General features: G+C 40.9%; 1 protein-coding gene across 1 annotated transcript; it reads left to right on the forward strand.

The window, feature by feature from the left end:
• Positions 1–11,175: 11,175 nt before the first annotated feature.
• LOC122768050 (amphoterin-induced protein 1-like) lies at positions 11,176–16,647 on the forward strand. Its single transcript, XM_044023732.1, has 2 exons — positions 11,176–11,358; positions 13,427–16,647. Exon 2 carries the CDS (start codon positions 13,498–13,500, stop codon positions 15,040–15,042), a length of 1,545 nt encoding a protein of 514 aa, XP_043879667.1. The 5' UTR covers positions 11,176–11,358; positions 13,427–13,497; the 3' UTR covers positions 15,043–16,647.
• The last annotated feature ends 2,424 nt before the right edge of the window (positions 16,648–19,071 follow it).

A 19,071-nucleotide genomic window follows, 5' to 3' on the forward strand; every position in this document is an offset into this window, starting at 1 on the left:
TCCTGTGGCTAGATTTAGTGAGACAATGAGGCATTGATTAGACCAGACCTCAGCCTCCACAATCCCAGCTTCTCAAACTGGGGCTTCTGTTGCCACGGTGATCTTTTTCATATACAGTCCATCTCATTGCTCTGTCTGTGGAGGACAATGTAATCTGGGCTATTATGGGTTCTAACTGAAGGAGCAGGGATGGGTGAGTCCAAGGTGTTTCTCATTTGCATTTGTAAGGTTCCTCATGATAAAAAAAAAAAGAAAAGAAAAGAAAAATGTAATGTTTTTCTTTTATGTAAATCACACCTTGCTCCTTATGTAATTTCCTGTGCTCTTAATTGCACAAATTGACTGATAAATGTAGCTCAGTAAAAGCCTGATTATAATAATGCCACTGGCTAGGTCATGTGGTTGAACTGATTTAGGTTTTTTTTAATTATCATTATTATTATTATTTTTGCTTTTGTTCACATATCAGTGTACGACTGCATCTGGAACAACACATTACAGCAGTTACAGATACAATGATGAGGTGACGATGTATAATAAGTGCTGGAGTGCAGAATGGAACTTTGGCAACAACATGACACAGAAACTGTTCTTTGTCTTTTATGAAAGAACGAATGTTTATCAACATTCATCTTGTGGCAATTGATGGTATTTTGTTTTTACTCATATTAATAAAGTCATCAAACCTTAGTGCTCACATGCACCCATGGTAAACATGCTGTGGGAATAATACACAACTCCTTATATGGACATCCTGGGGGGGTGTTTATAGGTCACATATACAGGCTTTAAAAAATGTGTTTTTATGTTGTTGAGTCAAAAAAACTCTTGACTCTTCATAAAAAAGAGTCAAGTGAACTTTGAACTGTGACGTATTTCACACAGTTCACATATCCAATCCTATTCATCAGATTGTGCTGAAAAAAGCATATAAGACACATATATGTTGCACATTCTTTTAACCTCTGTATATACTGTGCGTTTAAACATAGTACCATTAAATATCCTACCTTTTTATTGTAATCAATAAAAATAAATGAAGTAATACTTACAGCAATATGGTAATAGTATGAAAATACTTAATTATGGTAATGCCATCTAGTGTTTTATAGTAATAACTTGGTAATAAACAAACAAAAAACCCTCTTACTTTGACATGAATATTTTTTTTGTACCTTATCTCAACAGTATTCCCTACATATTACAAATTGATTTTCAAGACTACATCGACCCGCCCTCAATCTTGTTCACTTTCCTAATCTGAGTGGATTATAATCCAACACCCATCCCACTCTGTTGTTACCGTCTGTCGTACGTCAATCACGCAAAAACATGCCTGGACAGGAGAGCAATGTCAGGAAAACATGATGCATTTGGGGCGGACAGACAGATTTAATGGCCGACAATTACAACTGTTGTCATGGTGAAGACGTATCAAGATATTTGGTAACACTGAGGAAAGACGGGCAACACACACACACACACAGACAGACACACACTCGTCTAACACACAAACACACAACATGTAAGTGAAAGCTCAATGCAAATATGTTGTGTATGTGTGTGTGTGTGTGTGTTTATCAGGTGTTGACTCATGACAAAAATAGCAGAGTCTTGCTCGGCCGGCAGCACCAATCACTGCCACCACAAATACAATGGTTTCCACGGCAACCGTGGAAAAATAGACTCCACATTCACACTCAGAAATAGCAAGGGACGCTGCACTAACCCCGGAGAGTCCCTGCTGCCAATAATAACCATCCATAGATATGGACGCAGGAATTATGCAGAAACATTACCTGACAGGACTGAAGGATTTCTTCCACATGTACACGCGTCGCACGCACACGTGACACTTTTCTGGCGTCTTGAGCAAAAAAAAAAGACGGAAAGAAAGAAAGAAAATGTGTTAAAGTGATGTTAGTGGAGATAAAGGATAAAGAGATGGATGTTGCCTTGGAGACACTTTACAAAGTGACTGTGAAGGAAGAATCTGTGTCTGTATGAGGTTTGACTGTTCGCCACACTGAGGCGCCGTCATTCCTGCACATTCATGTCGCTTTTCAAGTTAGACTCAGTGCTCAGCTACTTAATCCTTAGTGCTCACACGGCACGGATATGTGCCGCAGGTGCAACCATGGTAAATTTGCCCTGAGAATAAAAACGCAACTCCTTATATAGACATCCTCCTGGTTTATAGGTCACATATTCTGGCTTTTTTGTGTCTTCTTATTGAGTCAAAGTTATGATTCATTTATATTGAATTTTTAAATATAAGATGATATAATGTAGCAATAATTGTGCAGAAGTCACAAAACAGAGTGTTTTTTCTTCTTTTTTTGCCAAGTGAAATTCCAAATTTCACAAATTCGATCCAATTTTAACTCTTAGAACACAGAGCATTTTGGCTGCTTCTTTCATTACTACGTTTAAACATATACAGTATACACAGAGGTTATAAGAATGTGTCTTATTTCCTTTTTAGGCAATCATAAAAAAAACAACTATATAAACTCACCTGAGCAAAAAGTACTCAAAATGTTTAAAATTGGACTGAATTTGTGAAATTTAGAAATATGTCGCAGTTCAAAGTTCACTTGGCTCATTTTTATGAAAAGCAAAGGAAAACGGTCTATTATTGCTACTTTATATCACGACTAAAAATGTGACATAAAATGAATCAGAACTTTGACTCAACAACATAAAAACACATTGTTTAAAGCCTGAATATGTGACCTATAAACACACACCCCCAGGACGTCCATACAAGGAGTTGTGTATCATTCCCACGGGAAAATTACCATGGGTGCACCTGCAGCACTGATCCGTGCCGTGTGAGCACTAAGACTTAAACATAGTAATGGAAAAAGCAGCCAAAATGCTCTGTGTTCTAAGGGTTTAATTCAGATTCATATTTTCTGTCATTCACGGCGTCTCAGGAAACACTTTTAAACTCAAATAAGTAAAAGTTCCCATTGGAACTGACACATATTGAATAACCATTGCATTGATTTGCTTGTTTTGTGGCTTTTCAGCTTCAGTAATACACACAACAGCCACTCCATGTATATACAGACATGCTGCTGAAGTTCAAACTGAGCATCAGAATGAGGGGAAAATGTACCTTAAATGACTTTGAACATGCAATGGTCTGAGTTTTTCCCACAAACTGCTGATCTTCTGGAATGTTGGGTTCCAAGAGAATGATCTGACAAAAAAGAAGAAATATCCAGTGAGTGAGATTTCAGGGTGAAAATGCCTTGTTGATGCCAGAGGTCAGAGAAGACCTCATCTGAAGGTCTTCTCTGTATCTGAACCTTGCAGAAGATGAGCTACAGAGGCAGAAAACCACACCAGGTGCTGCTGCAGGACGATGCCATTCTCACTTTTAGTTTACAAGTCTAACACTTGTGACGGGCTATTTTTGAATTGTTGCAAAAGTAAAAGATGAAGCTGAATGCAGGTAAAGTTATTCTGTGACAGTTATACAGTGTGCATGGGGGATCCATCAGATTCTGTGGGAAAACCAGGGCATGGCATTGTGTTTAGGGCTGAATCTTCTTCTTCTTCTTCTAAGAAACATTATTAGCAGGTTTAACTCACCTTACTTAAACAGAACAGTGAACAGATCCATTCACAGAAGCTGGAGGTTTGTGGAGCTCTGCCTGAAAGTGCTGTACCTGTACCAGGTGGTGGCACTGTGTCCAACATAATGTGCATGTAGTGAGGCAGCTGCCTGCTGACTTTAGTGTTTACAGTAGTATCAAAGAGGCCTGCCTCTGTTTGGTAGAATAGTAATAATAGTAATAATAAAAAATTTATTATTTCACTGTCTGTACCACACTTCATACTGATGTCTTTGCTAGTTTATTTCTATTTTATGTTTCGCACTCTTTGGACTGCAGCGACACTGTAAAAAACAAAAAATAAAAACAAAGGTGTGAGTGCACATCTCTGACTCTCAATGGTATATGTACAAAGTTCACGTGTTTCTTCACAGCACAATGTGAGAAAAACAATTAAAACAAACCATATAAATATATTGTCTATCCAAGGTTCTTTCATAATAAATACAATAAAAGATGATTTCATGTGCGACATATAACATATTTCTCTGCCACCATGATGCTTTATGACATCATCATGACGTCATAATGAAACTCTGTCTGACGATTAACATAAAATTCTATTAATTAAAAAAAATTACATATGTCTTATAAATAAGGTATTTATAATAATGAAATCTACCCCTCTTAAACATCATATTTATCACATTTTAACTACCTTAACCTGAAACATGTCTCTTTAGACAGTGACACCCTAATCCTAATCTATCTATCTATCTATCTATCTATATATCTGTAGGTACGTCCGTATAGTGTATTTATCTAAACGCATATTATATTCTTGAAAATCATTCACGCTGAAACGTCTTATTATCTGTATTTTGTGTGTTTACATTGATTTAGTTATTTTTAAATGAGTCTCTGACATGAAAGACAACATTCCAGCTCTGCTCTGCAATAAAAGGTGTTGTAACTTAGACGAAAATGAGCGTTCGACTGGTAATCATCGACGTAATATCCTGAGAATCAGCACACGGCTCCAGTATGAATCATAATGGTGTTGTGGTCCAGCGAGATGTGGAGCTGTGTTGTTAAAGCCCAGTCGTGCGGGCACAAAGCATCTGCGACCTTGACTGTATAATAATGTGAAACGGATCTCAGTGGCAGTAATTACCCACCATTACCAGAGCATGCTTCTGATGAATTAAAGGCCACCGTCCTCACATCATGGCAGTAATGGTGCACTGTAATGAAATGTCTGATGTTTCTCGTGGGCCACAGTCGACACACACAAACGCAACAGCTTTTCCTACCAAATATGAATGTCAGAAAAATAAATCCAGCAAATGCATTATTTCTTCTTTAAACACTTGTTTAGACAAAAATGATGTTAATGGTGTAAAAATGTCAAAATATTGCTCTGTTGTTTTTGGTCTTTTTGTGGATTTAATTAACACTTAGAACACAGAGCATTTTTTCCACCTGAGCAAAAAGTGCTCAAAATGTTTCAAATCGGATTGAATTTGCGAAATTTGGAAATACGTCACAGTTCAGAGTTCGCTTGGCTCGTTTTTATGAACAAAAAGAAAAGAAAAAGTCGCTCTATTTTGTGTTTTCTGCACAAAATAGACCAGTAGCTTGGTAGCTCGCAAGCTAACTAGCAAGCTAATAGATAGATAGATAGATAGATAGATAGATAGATAGATAGATAGATAGATAGATAGATAGATAGATAGATAGTCTTAGAGGCGAATGCAGTTTTAATCATGTATGGTTTTAGTTCCAGATCCACATTAAGTCATTTAAAGTCACATCCCACTGTGTCTGCAGCGGTGTGTTCACCTTCACACGTGTGCTCAGCGGTGGAAGTATCGGATGGCGAGGTTGATTTAAGATGGGCGACGGGCTCCCGGGAGATTTACAGTCCTCTGGTGAATTATAAATGAGTCGCAGCTCCGGGGCAGTGGCAGCAGGTTTGGGTAATAACGTCACAGCCCGCCTTCTCTGGAGAGGAGCTGCTAAATACTTGACACTTGTCAGACATAATATTGTGTAAAGTATAAACACTAGGTTCACAGGTGATAAATAAATGCATCTATTGTTTTGTTTCTTTTTCCCCCATGTTAACTCACAGATGACAAAAGCTATTATAAACAAGAATGAGCTTTTTTTGTTTGACCTGTTACATCCCAGTAGCTTTCTGCACTCTCTCAATCATTCGACTGGCCATATTTACAATTCTGGAAGTTTGTATTTATTTGTTCTTCGCAGGCAGATGTGTCTGTGCACTGTGTCTAAAATACTCTGAGTTATATCAAATGAAGATACAGTCAATGGTACGTTGCCATTTGAAAATGTATTTTGTGTTGTAGACTACAAAAAAAACACCAATGCATTGAAAAAAGTCTTAGAGAATTAAAAAAACTTGACTTGACTTGAAATGGTTCCAGAGTGTGGAGTGAGAGCTTTGTGTTTAAACATGTATGAACTAAATCAGATTGAATCACTTTTCACAGTATATAGAGCTTGATTCTGACCGCGCTGGTTGTGAAGCTCTTGTACAGTTGTGACTCAGGACATTCATGGAAACACACTGTGAGTGTGTGTGTGTGTGTGTGTGTGTGTGTTTAAGACACAAGAAACACAGCTCAAACTGAAAAGTGGATTAATGACGATAACGATAATATGATCCGATAATAGTGCTCAAGTTACAGCTCTGGAGATGAGCTCATAACGACATCTTCCACTGGGATTTTCATAAAGGTTTTTCTCATATTTGAGCCGCGTTATCTTTCACTTCGGCATAAAAGGAAATGTAAGAGGCAACATCTATTATAGCGTTAGTGATTATTTTACTACATGTACTGACAGTGGACATAATAGTTGCTCTTCATTTTGAATGATTTGTTAAATTACTCAGACACGTCAGCATCTGGTTTACGTTTCATTCATCAGCTGAAAGTGAGGACATGACAGCACATCTGTGGTTTTTCCCCAGAAATATGAAAAGAAAAGAAAGATTTCAGTCTGTAAATTTGGATTTCTGTAGACAGAACGTGGACAATGTTCTTTCCTTTTCCGTTTACTAACTTCACATTGTGATCAATCCCCCGCTTTCTTGTAACAAACAGTTTAAACCTCTTAATTAAAGACGTACGAGCCAACATCAAGTGTTGCATGTGGACGGTCAGCGTACAGCTGTGTGTATCATCGGCCACATGTAAAAAATGGACATAGTTCTTCTGGTTCCCTCCTTATACCAACCAGAAAACAAGAATATACGACTGTGCTCGTTATGAGCCTAGTTTTGGATTATTCTCATTTTTTGCTTGTTGACAAAAGTCATGCACACACAAACAAGTGTTTATTATAGTGACGTTGTGAGGTGTAATTACGCCCGTGGTGCTCTCACAGTTCCCTGTCCCTGCAATAATTCATGTCCTTGACATCATGTTATCTTCACATCTCTCGTTATATGAATGAGGCTCTCTGTGTGTGTGTGTGTGTGAGGTGACCTTGTAACCAGCACACTGATGACAAAATACTTCATGTGCAGCAGCTCCACGTTATGGCTGGACGGTCATCTTTTATGTCTGCACCTTGACCTCTTTTACCCTTGTCAGCTTCAGACTGTTGATGATAGCGGGAAAAAATCTGAGGGATAAATGGTTAAATTCTCCTCCTCTTTACAAACAACCACCCACTCTCAAGGCCCTGGTGTACTTCTGCACACAGCCATGCGCGGACCCAGCACTCACTGTGTGCATGAAGCGATTTGCACCATCAACATGCCGTCAACGCACACACAAAGAACGCGCTGGGTGCACGTGGACAGCGCATGCAGCAGGTGGAGTATAAGCCCTCCACTCACCGAGTAGAAAAAACATTTCGACAAGAGACGAAGTCGTCACCAAGGACAATCATCCGAGCCTCTGCCCTGCCCGACATGTCCGAGAGAGCTGTAGCATCGTTCTCTTCTTCTTTGGTAGGAATGTGTCCTATTCCCTGCATCTAGACTTGTACCACCACCCAGTGGTGAAATGAGATACTACAGATAGTTAATTGTCTAATTTACCGAATCCCCATATTGCGTGGGAAAGCCAGAGAACTGTAAATCTGAGTCTGTCCTCTAATGAAACATACATATAGGTCCAACCAGCGCCCCTAGTGGTTGTATACATGACAGCAACCTGGTATTACCTTGGAAGTGGTATCTAGTAGCTTCGCCAGAATTACCACCGGCAGTCGGCTCAGCTACGAGAGCACTGTGGTCGACAAGGGTTCGACTCCCTATATTAACTTCTTAATTTTTACTGCCTAACCCTGTCTTTTTTGCCCTAACCTCAGTAACACAGTAATGTGCATATTTGAGTTGAAAAATACCGCACCGGAAAACGGAGAAATACAAAACGACCCATAGTTACGGTTCAGTTGGTAAATCTGAAGGTACAAGGCTAGCACACCTCAAAGAGCCTGCATTCTTACGCCACAACTCAAGAACTTTGAAGGTGTGGCTAATCATTCTTAAAACTATTTTTTTAAATCAGTTATTCAAATCCGAATATGGGCCTTTCTGTATGTTCTCCTCGTGTGTGTGTGTCCAAAGACATGCAGATTTGGGGATTGGGCAAATTGGACATTCTAAAATTGACTGTAGGTGTGAGTGTGAGATTGGATGGTTGTTTGTCTCTATGTGTCCCTGTCATGGACTGGTGACCTGTCCAGGATGGGACCCCTCCTTTCGGCCTACGTCAGCTGAGATTGGCACTAGCAACCCTCAAGTAGAAGGAAAAAAACATTCAGACTGTACCATCACAGTCTCCGGGTGAATGTTCCGGTATGTTCCTGACCCCGTCAAATGGCTCTTTAAATGCGTCGGACCACTCATCACGCGTCTAATCCTGTCATCAAATATCCAGCGCTGGCCTTTTTTACGGCACGTATTCCCACCTGTCACACATCGCACATGTTACATTAATCACTGACAAAGCCTCTGTTCTCTTCATGTGTTCCCGGGAATCAGGACACTGTGACAGTGAGCCAGGAGACACAGAGACACACATCAGAAAGGAATTTAACATAAGCTACTGCATTATCTACACCTGTCCTGTGTATTGTTCACTTCACGGCAGCTGGTGTTCCCGTTTTGTCCACCTGATGCTACATAATGCCACATGAATCCATGAGCATGCACCAAGCAAACTGCCAGTGACAATGTCTCCTGTGCGCTTGTGTCTATATTTCAGTGCTTCTTGTGAAACACAGTGATTTTGAGGCAAAATAAAAACCTTAAGGTCACAAAGTCGGAGCTGCAATCACTTTTTGGCAAGTGGGAATGGACATTTTATGAGTTGTGCTGGCCCTTTAAGTGTATTCCAACAAGTAAACATGACTGGGTGAGGTATAATCTGCCAAAAATGACCCTCATGAATGAAACCAATTGATTTTGAGGCAAAAATAACAACCTTAAAGTCCAAAAGTTGGAGCTGCAATCACTTTTTGGCAAGTGGGAATGTAGATTGTATGAGTTGAACTGGCCCTTTAAGTGTATTCAACAAGTAAAAATGACTGGGTGAGGTATAATCTGCCAAAAATTACCCTCATGAATGAAACCAATTGATTTTTGGCAAGTGGAAATGTACATTTTAAGGGTTGAACAAACAAAAGGAGCTGGACGCAATTGAACAGATTTTAGCCATGTTTCCCAGTTGTGGGACACAGGAAATAGCGTCAGAAGACAAAGACGACAGGAAGTAGCGCAAATATCAGAACAATGGTAGCTATGTTTGTTTACCCTTTAAACTGTCGCTCTCGTAGACATCGTAGACCAGCGATGTCAAACTCAAATCTTCTTTGCTTCACCGCAGGACTCAAACCGGTTTATGTGAAACACTTGCTGTGCACACTGCTCTGAACTCAGCGTATTGATCCCTCGCTGCTGCATTCACGTCACGTCACGAGCCGAAGGCTGCTGCAGCCTGCGGTTCACACACACACACACACGCTGAGTGTTTCTCCTGTCCTTCATCATTGTAATAAGGTGAACCAGCAGACCAAGCTTTGTCATTAAAGACATCATTATACAGTGAACCAGCTACACCCACACACACACACACACACGTCCTCAGGAAAATCTATTATAGCAAACAATCTAATTGTCTGTACTCGCACATGAGTTATGAAAAGGACCGACATACAGTAGTCACTCTAGAAGGCAGGGTATTTAGTTAAGCCATCACAATGAGAAATAATACTGTTTTCACCGAAGACTAAATTTTTTTGAACGTAATTTTTTTTAACCCTTTAACATCTAACCTTCAAAATGTCCGCCTGGATATAACCTGCTTATTATAACCAGAAAAAGGACCAGAGAATGTCCTGTCCTGTGCTTTGGCCCAGTTTTCCAGTATATCGTCCAATATCTGTCACTTATTCACAGTTTACTGCACGTTAGAGGACAGGAACACGCAGCGAACACAGATTCACGAGTACTGATGAAGAAGGGTACGCGCATAGGGGGAGGAGGGGCAGATGGCAGTTTGATTGATGCATCACGATCCAATTTGTTCGGGCCGTTCGATATGATTGGATGGTGTTTTTACAGGCCTGTCCACTCCACAGGTGACTGACATGTTTACATTTTGTTGACGATGCATTCATGAATTGGTTACAACCGGGTTGTGAAGAGGATTTTAAGCAATAGAGTAAAAGAAGTGCTCCAGGAAATGATCTCCTACCCGACCTTTAACCACCGTCTAAACCTTTTTGTGTTGCTCCGTAATGGTGGAATAGCGCTATCAGAACAGGAGCGTGCTGTATCCCTGTCTGTCTTCAAGAAGCTCTTGAAGACCCAGCTCTTCCAAGAGCATCTTCTGTCCTGTAGCACTTCACCTTACCCCCTCGTCCCCTGCACGATCTCCTTCTGCACTCTCACCCTCCGTCAGTCCACTGTTCCTATCTAGTGGATTTCTTTCCGAGACGTCTTCTATGTAGCTTATTCCTCTTTTGAAAGGTGCTTCGGGACGCTTATTTTCATAGTCGATTTATCTGTCGATTCTTTTCACGAGTAATCTTTTCTGTCAGAAAACGTCAATCAGCGTTTGTCAAACCTGGAAAGGGATGACGTTCTCAAATGTCCCATATGATTCCGTTTTTAATGATTTTGTTGTAATGTGGAGAAAAGAAACCAGAAGATATTCATATTTAAGAAGCAGCAGAACAATCAGAAATGTTGTTTCAATCGTGAAAAAAGCTTCAAATGCGATGAAATGGATATAGTAGTAGTAGTAGTATATAGTATCAGCTAGTAATCTAGTAAATGTAAACCTAACCTCAGCTTAGCCACAATTCAAAAGTTAAACAGCTCCTGAGAAAGAAAAGAAACTGGGTTCTGCCCTCATTAGGACCATGTTTTGGTCTCCATGAGGACTACTGGTCCTCAGAAAAAACAAACAAACGAGACAAGTCTTCTTAATTAGTGGAACTGCGTAACTGGGGTATAAGGGGAGCGAGGGGGGAGTTGGTTGGACATGCCCCACAGATCAACAGTCACATGGTCTCCTCTCTCTCTCCTCGCGGACTCCTCTCACTCTGACTCGGAGCAGCAGTGTGTGCGTCAACATAACCGCGGATCACCGTCTCTGCTGCTGCTGCTGTGATGAAGAGGCAGAAGCTGAGGAGGAGGAGGAGGATGTCGCTGTCCTGCTGCTGATGATCGGGACCGTTAAAGACCGTCCAACCCCCGAACCGAACGAATGCCCCCACGTCGGATCTTTGGAAGCGGACAAAAAAGGTAAAAGCAGCAGCGGTTCGGACACAAACGTGTGTGACTCGGTGATGGGATGGTGACGATGGAGGATGATGCTGTTTACATGTTATTTTAATGAATCAATTGGTGTTTGTTTGTTTGTTTTTTTTGCTGCAACTTTTTAAAGGGATAGTTCATTTGTTTGTTTTTTTTATTTTTAAGTGTTGAGTTAATTTAGTTAGAGTTCTGTTCCAAGGATTAATGCGGGATTACTTGTTACTACTGTCATATGAGTAAATATTCTCATAACAAAAGGAATGTGGCTTTGTGGACCTCTGACATTATTAAAACCTCTGTTTTATTACATAAAGGGCACCGTGTGGACCCTCCATACCTGTGACAGCTATGATAGATAGAGGGTTAGGTCGATATGTAGGTACTGGAAAATATTGAGCAATTTTGCCTGGGTGGACGTGTCCGTGAGAAGCTGTGCTACGTTTGGTGTTGAAAAGGTTCTATAAATCGTCATTCACAACCTGGAACATCAAGGGAGTATTTCTACGTGTTTGTTGACCCGAGAGAGGCTTGGGTGGATGGAAATGTAACCGGGATGATACAGCAAGTGGAAATAAATATGCAAACCCTTTACGTGACTCTTCCTTGCCTCGGTGTTTGTACAAAAAACAGGAACCTGCCTACAGCTAGCCACTTTGGGTGGCTTTGGAATGAAGTTTACATTTGCCACAAAGGCCCCACCTTCACACCTGGCATTAAAATGCATTTTCTGTGATAGCACCTGCCCACCTGTAAGTACAGGTGCAAAGACACCGGAGAGGATGGATTATTATCTGCCAAACCACTTTGGGAGGCGGTCTGAGACGCACCGTGACCACGGTGAACAGAAATGTAATGCAATGAGTCTACGACGGGGCTCCAGTGCTTCACTATGTGAGCAGAAATATGTTGGCGGCTTTGAGCAAAGCTAACGTGAAAAGCAGCGACAAAACCTCAGCAGTCTCTTCTGCTTTTGTCAGTCGAAGACGACTTCTGAAACCAAGCAAAGAGGAGTCCATACGATGGCGTGACTTCATGTGCAGCTCTCGTTGTTGTTGATGTTGGTGTTATGGCGGCACACAGGATGTTAATACCAGGTGTAAATGCACGCGCTATCCGAAAGCCACCCGGTCACAGAACATGGATTCTATGCCAGGTGTAAAGGGGGCCACATCAGCGCTGAGTGCACCAGACAGGGTCGTCGCAGTCACTGAAAACATGGCTGCCAGAGGGGACGTGAGAATAAAGACAGACTTTAAAGGCTCACTCCTCTAAAATCTATGCCTTAAATATACAATATGTTAAATGTGTGTTGCTTCGCTTAACTGGTAGACTGTGATACCAGGCAGAGGGACGTGAAGGAGAGCTGGCTGCTGCATGGAAACATCCCACTGTTTCCAGCTGTGATGCATAATGCTGGTGCTTAATAACTGGGGCTTAATTTAGCTGTTAGACAGCCGTCCTCTGACTGGAAACTGGAGTTTGCAAACTCTCCCATACCAAAGTCAATAAAGAAAACTGGTATTTTTACCTCACAGAGACACAGGAGCTAGTGGCCCTGTTGCTGCTTTGTGTGGTTACAGCTCAAACCGCAGAAACAATTTCAAAAGTCACACAAGGTCACACATTTTTAACTTGCTGATGGAGGCAATGCTGCATGAACATCTCCTGTGTGCTATGATTTAAAACTGTGGACTTTGGTCCCTGTCAGGCGTAACTGTGAGATGAATTGGTGAAAGAAATTCTCGAGACAGATTTTCTTGGGTGAGCCTTTTATTAAGTGGCTAAAATCCCTGCTGGCTGCCATGTTTTTTAGAATCACCATTCATGCCTCAAGCTGGTTCCTCGTGCAGGGGACACGCTAAGAGCACAGTCAGCAATGACTATGTCTTATCTCACATGGGCGCGCTTAAAAAAAACAGCTGAACTATCCCTTTAATAGTGACCTTGGCAAATGTGCTGCATTTCAATCTGCATCTTTATTATCTGAGTAGAAGGAACGGTGATGATGTATTGAACTCATTGTGCTGCCACGTGTGTGTGCAATTTGTCTTTCCAGCCCCACGACTCTCTCGCTCTCTCTCCACTGCAACAACGAGGTGAACACGTCCTACAGCCTCACATCCTGACATGATGGGGGACTCGCGCTGCACTTCCCACAGAGCCACTGGAGCAGTTTTCGGGAGAATGAGCTTAGCCACACTCGTACCTTTTGCGTTGTTGTTACCGACACTGAGAGTCAGTGCGCAGTTGATGGGAAGCCCCCTGGACTGCCACAAGACCTGCGTGTGTGCCAGCAACATCGTCAGCTGTTCCAAGATGAATCTAACCAACGTTCCCACGGGTCTTCCACGGTATACAGCTGTTCTGGACCTTAGCTTCAACTCCATCACCAGGCTGCGTGCCGAGTGGACTCCTGTGATACTCGGCAGACTGCACAGCCTCAGTCTCAACAACAATGGACTCACGTTTCTGTCCTCAGAGGCATTTGTGTCGGTGACAAAGCTTCAGTACCTGGACCTGTCATCCAACTGCATCCGCCTGCTGGACGAGTTTATCTTTGAGCCGCTGGAGAACCTGGAGGTGCTGCTGCTTTACAACAACTGCATTTCCCAGATAGACCGCACCGCTTTCTCCAGCCTCGTCAATCTGCAGAAGCTCTATCTGAGCCACAACCAGATCTCACGGTTCCCCTTGGAGCTTGTGAAGGAGCGGAGCCGGCTGGAAACTCTCAGGCTCCTGGATGTTTCCTCCAACCGGATCAAAGTCCTGCCCCTGCATGAGCTCCAAGCGCTGCCCGCCTGGATCAAGAACGGCCTGTTCTTTCACAACAACTCTCTGCCCTGCACCTGTCAGCTGTATGACATGGTGGCACGCTGGCACCTGCGGGGGCTCATCTCTGCTACTGACTTCAGGAGCAGCCACACCTGTGTGTTACCAGGGCAGAAGAAGGAGAAAATGGCCATAATGGATCTGAACAAGGTCAGTTTGAACTGCAGTGAGGTCAAAGTTTTGGATGAAGAAGCATTCCTTGAGCAGTTCCTGGTGCTGGACTGTGATACCAGGCAGAGGGACATGCAGAAGAGCTGGGTGCTGCCTGGAAACGTCCCACTGTCTGCAGCAAACACGACTGCAGTGATGAGGCAGGACAGCAGCATCTCCATCGGGCCCCTGAGGGCAGAAGACTCGGGTGTCTACATCTGCTATGCCACGAGTGACTCCTTCAACGAGACGCTCTATGTAACTGTCGTGGTCTTCAATTCCACCAAGAGCAGTGGTCTGGAGAACCTCAAAACAGCCTACACCACGCTTGTAGCATGTCTGGTCAGTTTAGTTATGATTCTCATCTACCTCTATCTCACACCCTGCAACTGCCCTTGCTGTCCAGGTTATGGCCTGGAAAAGACCGAGCCCAGAGACAGCCTCAACTCGTCCACTGTCAGCATCGCTCAAGCATGCAAGGACACGGGGCAAGAGAGCCTAGAAGGCAGCGGAGGAGGCTTCCCCTTCAGACACATGGGCTTCCAGGAGATCAAGGACCAGGTGGAGCACAATGGGAGGTTGAATCCAATAGGTGAGGAAGATGAGGAGTTGCAGGGGGAAAACAGGGATAGGAGGAGGTCTGACGCGGAGTCTGTGAGCTCCGTGTGCTCCGACACCCCCATGGTGATGTGACGGTTCGATCCAGTCCAATGCTTCACAGAGATTTGTTGGCTTTGCATTATTGTGTGCGAGATTCAAATGTTTTATCTTCCAAAGCAAAGCTTGAGCTCTCGTCGGCTCTCACGGTCAGTTGCACAGACTCATGTTCTGTTGATGGGAAATTAATTTTCTTAAAAAAATATACCTCACAGCTTTCATTTAATGCACATAGATATAAGCAGTTAGGTAAATGATGTATCGCCTTTATCTTAACATTTTGCAGGAGTGGCATTTTCGATGACACAAAAATAATTAATATGGTGAGGATACGTTATAAATCACAATTTTAATTATTTGTCAGTCTCATAGTCTTTAACATTTACCGCAAAACATTGGCTGAACTTGCATGTGCAAGTTTTGACGGAAGTCCTTCTGAAAACACACTTGCTATCAGCAACAATTACCCAGAGACAAACAGCATGCAAACATCTTTGGTCATATTAATATCACGAGACTGCACATTCCACTGAGAATCTTAACACTACAAAATAACTAACTAGAAGTTTTTAATGCTGCTACTTAAAAAGAGAAACCAGGTTTCATTCCACTGTGAATTGTTCCTGTATTTATTCGTAAATTACATTCCTGTTTGGTTCTAAAGACTCCTATTATGCAATTTTTATCAGTTTAAAACATTTCCCTGTGTGTACGTTTGAGTATGTGTTAACTAAATGTTTTTGCTATATCAACATTTTGAACATTTTGGGCACCAGTACATTAAAATTTGTTGAAATTTCTCCGTCAGTTGAGGAAAAACTAAAGATCTATTGTTAATCACAATCACCACCTTATGTAAATGAAAGAGAAACTGATATGTAGTCATTTACGTCATTATAAATATAACTTTTAACTATAAATATGACTTTTAACAGACAAATCCATATGAAATATTGATTCAGGTTGATTTAGGACATAAAGGCAGTTTCCAATTCAGAAAATAAATGCATCGTTATAAATTTAAGCTCTTTCAAATCTCAAGCAGTCATGTCAAGTAAACACAAATTAACACCTTGGGAGGTTTGAGAATCGTGGCTCTGTCGTTTGAAACTTTTTAACCAAATATTATGGAAAAGTACTATAATGGCAGTTTGTCCCAATTGTGGTTTGAACTGAAATTCCATGAACAAATACCAAGAGATAAAATGGACTTTTATGATGCAGTATAAAAATGTTGTGTTCAGAGTGACATTCATATCAGTGAAAAACCTTCCATACTGGACAGTTGAAAGCAGCCAGAGAGAGTATTTACCACGGTGGTAAATGCTCTGTACTAATGTACTGTCTACGCATCAGAGCCAAGCCCAGAGCAAATCAACAAACATCAGCCTGACATCCCATAAACACAGGCAGCTTGTAGCACAGAATAGAATACAAAAATAATAATTAAAACCAAAAACCACATATTTATTTTCTGAAATACGAGGAAATGATTAAAGCATGAGTCTGTAATTTGTTTACTGACTTTATTGTGCCATTTGTTGAGATGCTCTTAAAATCCAGACAGCCACCAAAAATTAAATCTGATGAAAAACGGGGTGGAGTGGCTCAGTGGTTAAGACCCTACCTTGTGTACCAAAGACATCATGGTCGCAAGTTCGATTCCACCCCTGGCTAATTGTACTTGATTCCATTGTAAGTCGCTTTGGATAAAAGCGTCTGCTAAATGACATGTAATGTAATGTAAAAAATAATAATTTTCACCAACATTATAAAAATACACACAAGCACTTTAAGTCATGCTAAATGAGATGTAATGTAAAAAAAATGACATGTAATGTAAAAAAATGACATGTAATGAGCAAAAGTGCTGAAAATGTTTCAAATCGGATAGAATTTGTGAAATCTGAAAATATGTGGCAGTTCAAAGTTTGCTTGGATTAACAAAAACAAAAACACTCTATTTACAGTTATTGGATCACAATTATTGCTACATTATATCACTACCAAAAAAATGCAATATAAACATGTTATGTCAACGATGAAGTCTGCTAGCTTAAATGCTAATACGTTAGCAATAAAGTTCGCTAGCTTAAATGCTAACGTGTTAGCAATAACATTCGCTAGCTTAAATGCTTTACGTGTTAGCAATAACGTTCGCTAGCTTAAACGCTAATGTGTTAGCAATAACGTTCGCTAGCTTAAACGCTAACGTGTTAGCGATAAAGGCCGCTAGCATAGCAGAAGTGAAGTGATCGGCGTCAGTATGACCAGGTGCAAACAAAGGAACATAAATGTAAATGTAGTGTAGAAGGAGTCCACGCTGAAACTCACGTAACTGATCGCAAAAACACTGTCTGACAAAAGCCGGAGGGGCATTTACTGACCCACAGGAGTCAGCAGTGAGTTCCAGGCAACTTTTTTGATTTGCGGCTATAAGGATACTACTACCTGTACTACTAACAATAAAATTTGACTCTTAATACTCTCGTTGCAGATCAGACATAAACAGGCATTGTAATATAACAACAAAAAGCAGCAGTCCCAGTGCTTTTATTCTGAAGGAACAATTTGTTTTTAATCCTCAGTTCTCATGGTGCTTTATTAAATAATATCGTTCATCCTAATTCATTGTCTGTACAGAGCTGTATGAGCTCCGAGAATCAATATAACACTGTGAGTATTGTGTGTGTGTGTGTGATAGCATTATACTGTAGCTGAGTATACCTTATTAGATTATGCTGTATCTATCCAAGGGGGGGGCACATACTCCTTTTTTCATGTACACATTTCTCTTTTAACCAAAGATTTACTTATATGCATTTAGATTGAATCACATCAAGTGTTTACAGTCGATACACTCGTGCTGTCATTTTTCATGTCCAGGTTGTTTTTTCTTAAACCACAACCCTATGTTTTCATATATGCAACCCTATATCATTTTATTTTTTTGCTGTATTTTACAAGACGCTGTTTATACAGTCATTATTGTTCCTGTCTTTTCATGATCATTAAAATATGTCGACAAAGAATGGAGCTACAGTTATTTGAAACAGAGTATAATAAGAATTATATTAATTGCCCATGATTTTTAAGTGTTTCTGTGATATATGTAATATATATATAACACCTACTTTTTTTTGCTTATTTTAACCATAAAAGGTCTTGATTTTGCCCATTATTTCCAGAATAACTGTCAATATCTGGCAGTTATTCACAATTTACTGCATGTTAAAAATAGAGTATTAACAATTTTAAATAAAGAAACCTAAGTTTAATTTAAAGAAACAAAACAAAAAAAACACTGTAGTTGTACATGTAGAGGCATTTTTCCAACTCTCTCCTCTCTGGTGACAAAGACACTGATTCACCATCTTCCTGCAACAGCGCGAGTGAAATTACCGTAATAACCACATGTTGGCTTTGACGTGCAACTTCTCAGCTTTCAGAAACCACTAGAATTGTTACAATCGCAAAAACAGTCGCGTAATTACGGTGATGCAAAGTGTGTCGTCAGCGATGCACTCTGTGTTAAAGGTTTAAAGGCTATAGAAGATGGGGAACAGCTAACCTTGCTCGATCTGAAAGTGACAAACCTAAATAAGAAGTTGAGATTTGTGTGTACAAATGTGGCTTTAACACACAAATATAGTTGGATTTAAGGAGATTTTATTACAGTTAGATGAAGCCAAGTTTCCCTTTCCTGTGCTCCAGTGAACTAACCAGCTGCTAACTTTGTTTTGATACTATTTTATACCTTTGTTTAACTGCATATCCAACCTCACTATGATACTATGATACACGGTCCACGATACCAATAATATCACGATACGACGATTCTGTGGTAATCAATGTTATTGCAAGACAAATCTACAGCGATACATTGCGATATCTGTCTAACGCAAAACGTGAACAAATTGTTAACGTGAAAAGTTAAAATCTATGTATTGAATGTGGATGAAGCAACTCCCCTCTTTTTCCCTTCAGATAACTTCCCCACTCAAGTTTCCTCTCATTCATTTGAGCAGCGCCGCCGCAAGGAGACGTGAAGTAACGACACCAAGC

The sequence above is a fragment of the Solea senegalensis genome, linkage group LG4, assembly GCF_019176455.1.
Source record: "Solea senegalensis isolate Sse05_10M linkage group LG4, IFAPA_SoseM_1, whole genome shotgun sequence".
NCBI lineage: Eukaryota > Metazoa > Chordata > Actinopteri > Pleuronectiformes > Soleidae > Solea > Solea senegalensis.

Excerpts from the sequence above, each read along its gene's own strand:
- LOC122768050 (XM_044023732.1), top strand. The coding sequence starts at position 13,498 with ATGATGGGGGACTCGCGCTGCACTTCCCACAGAGCCACTGGAGCAGTT.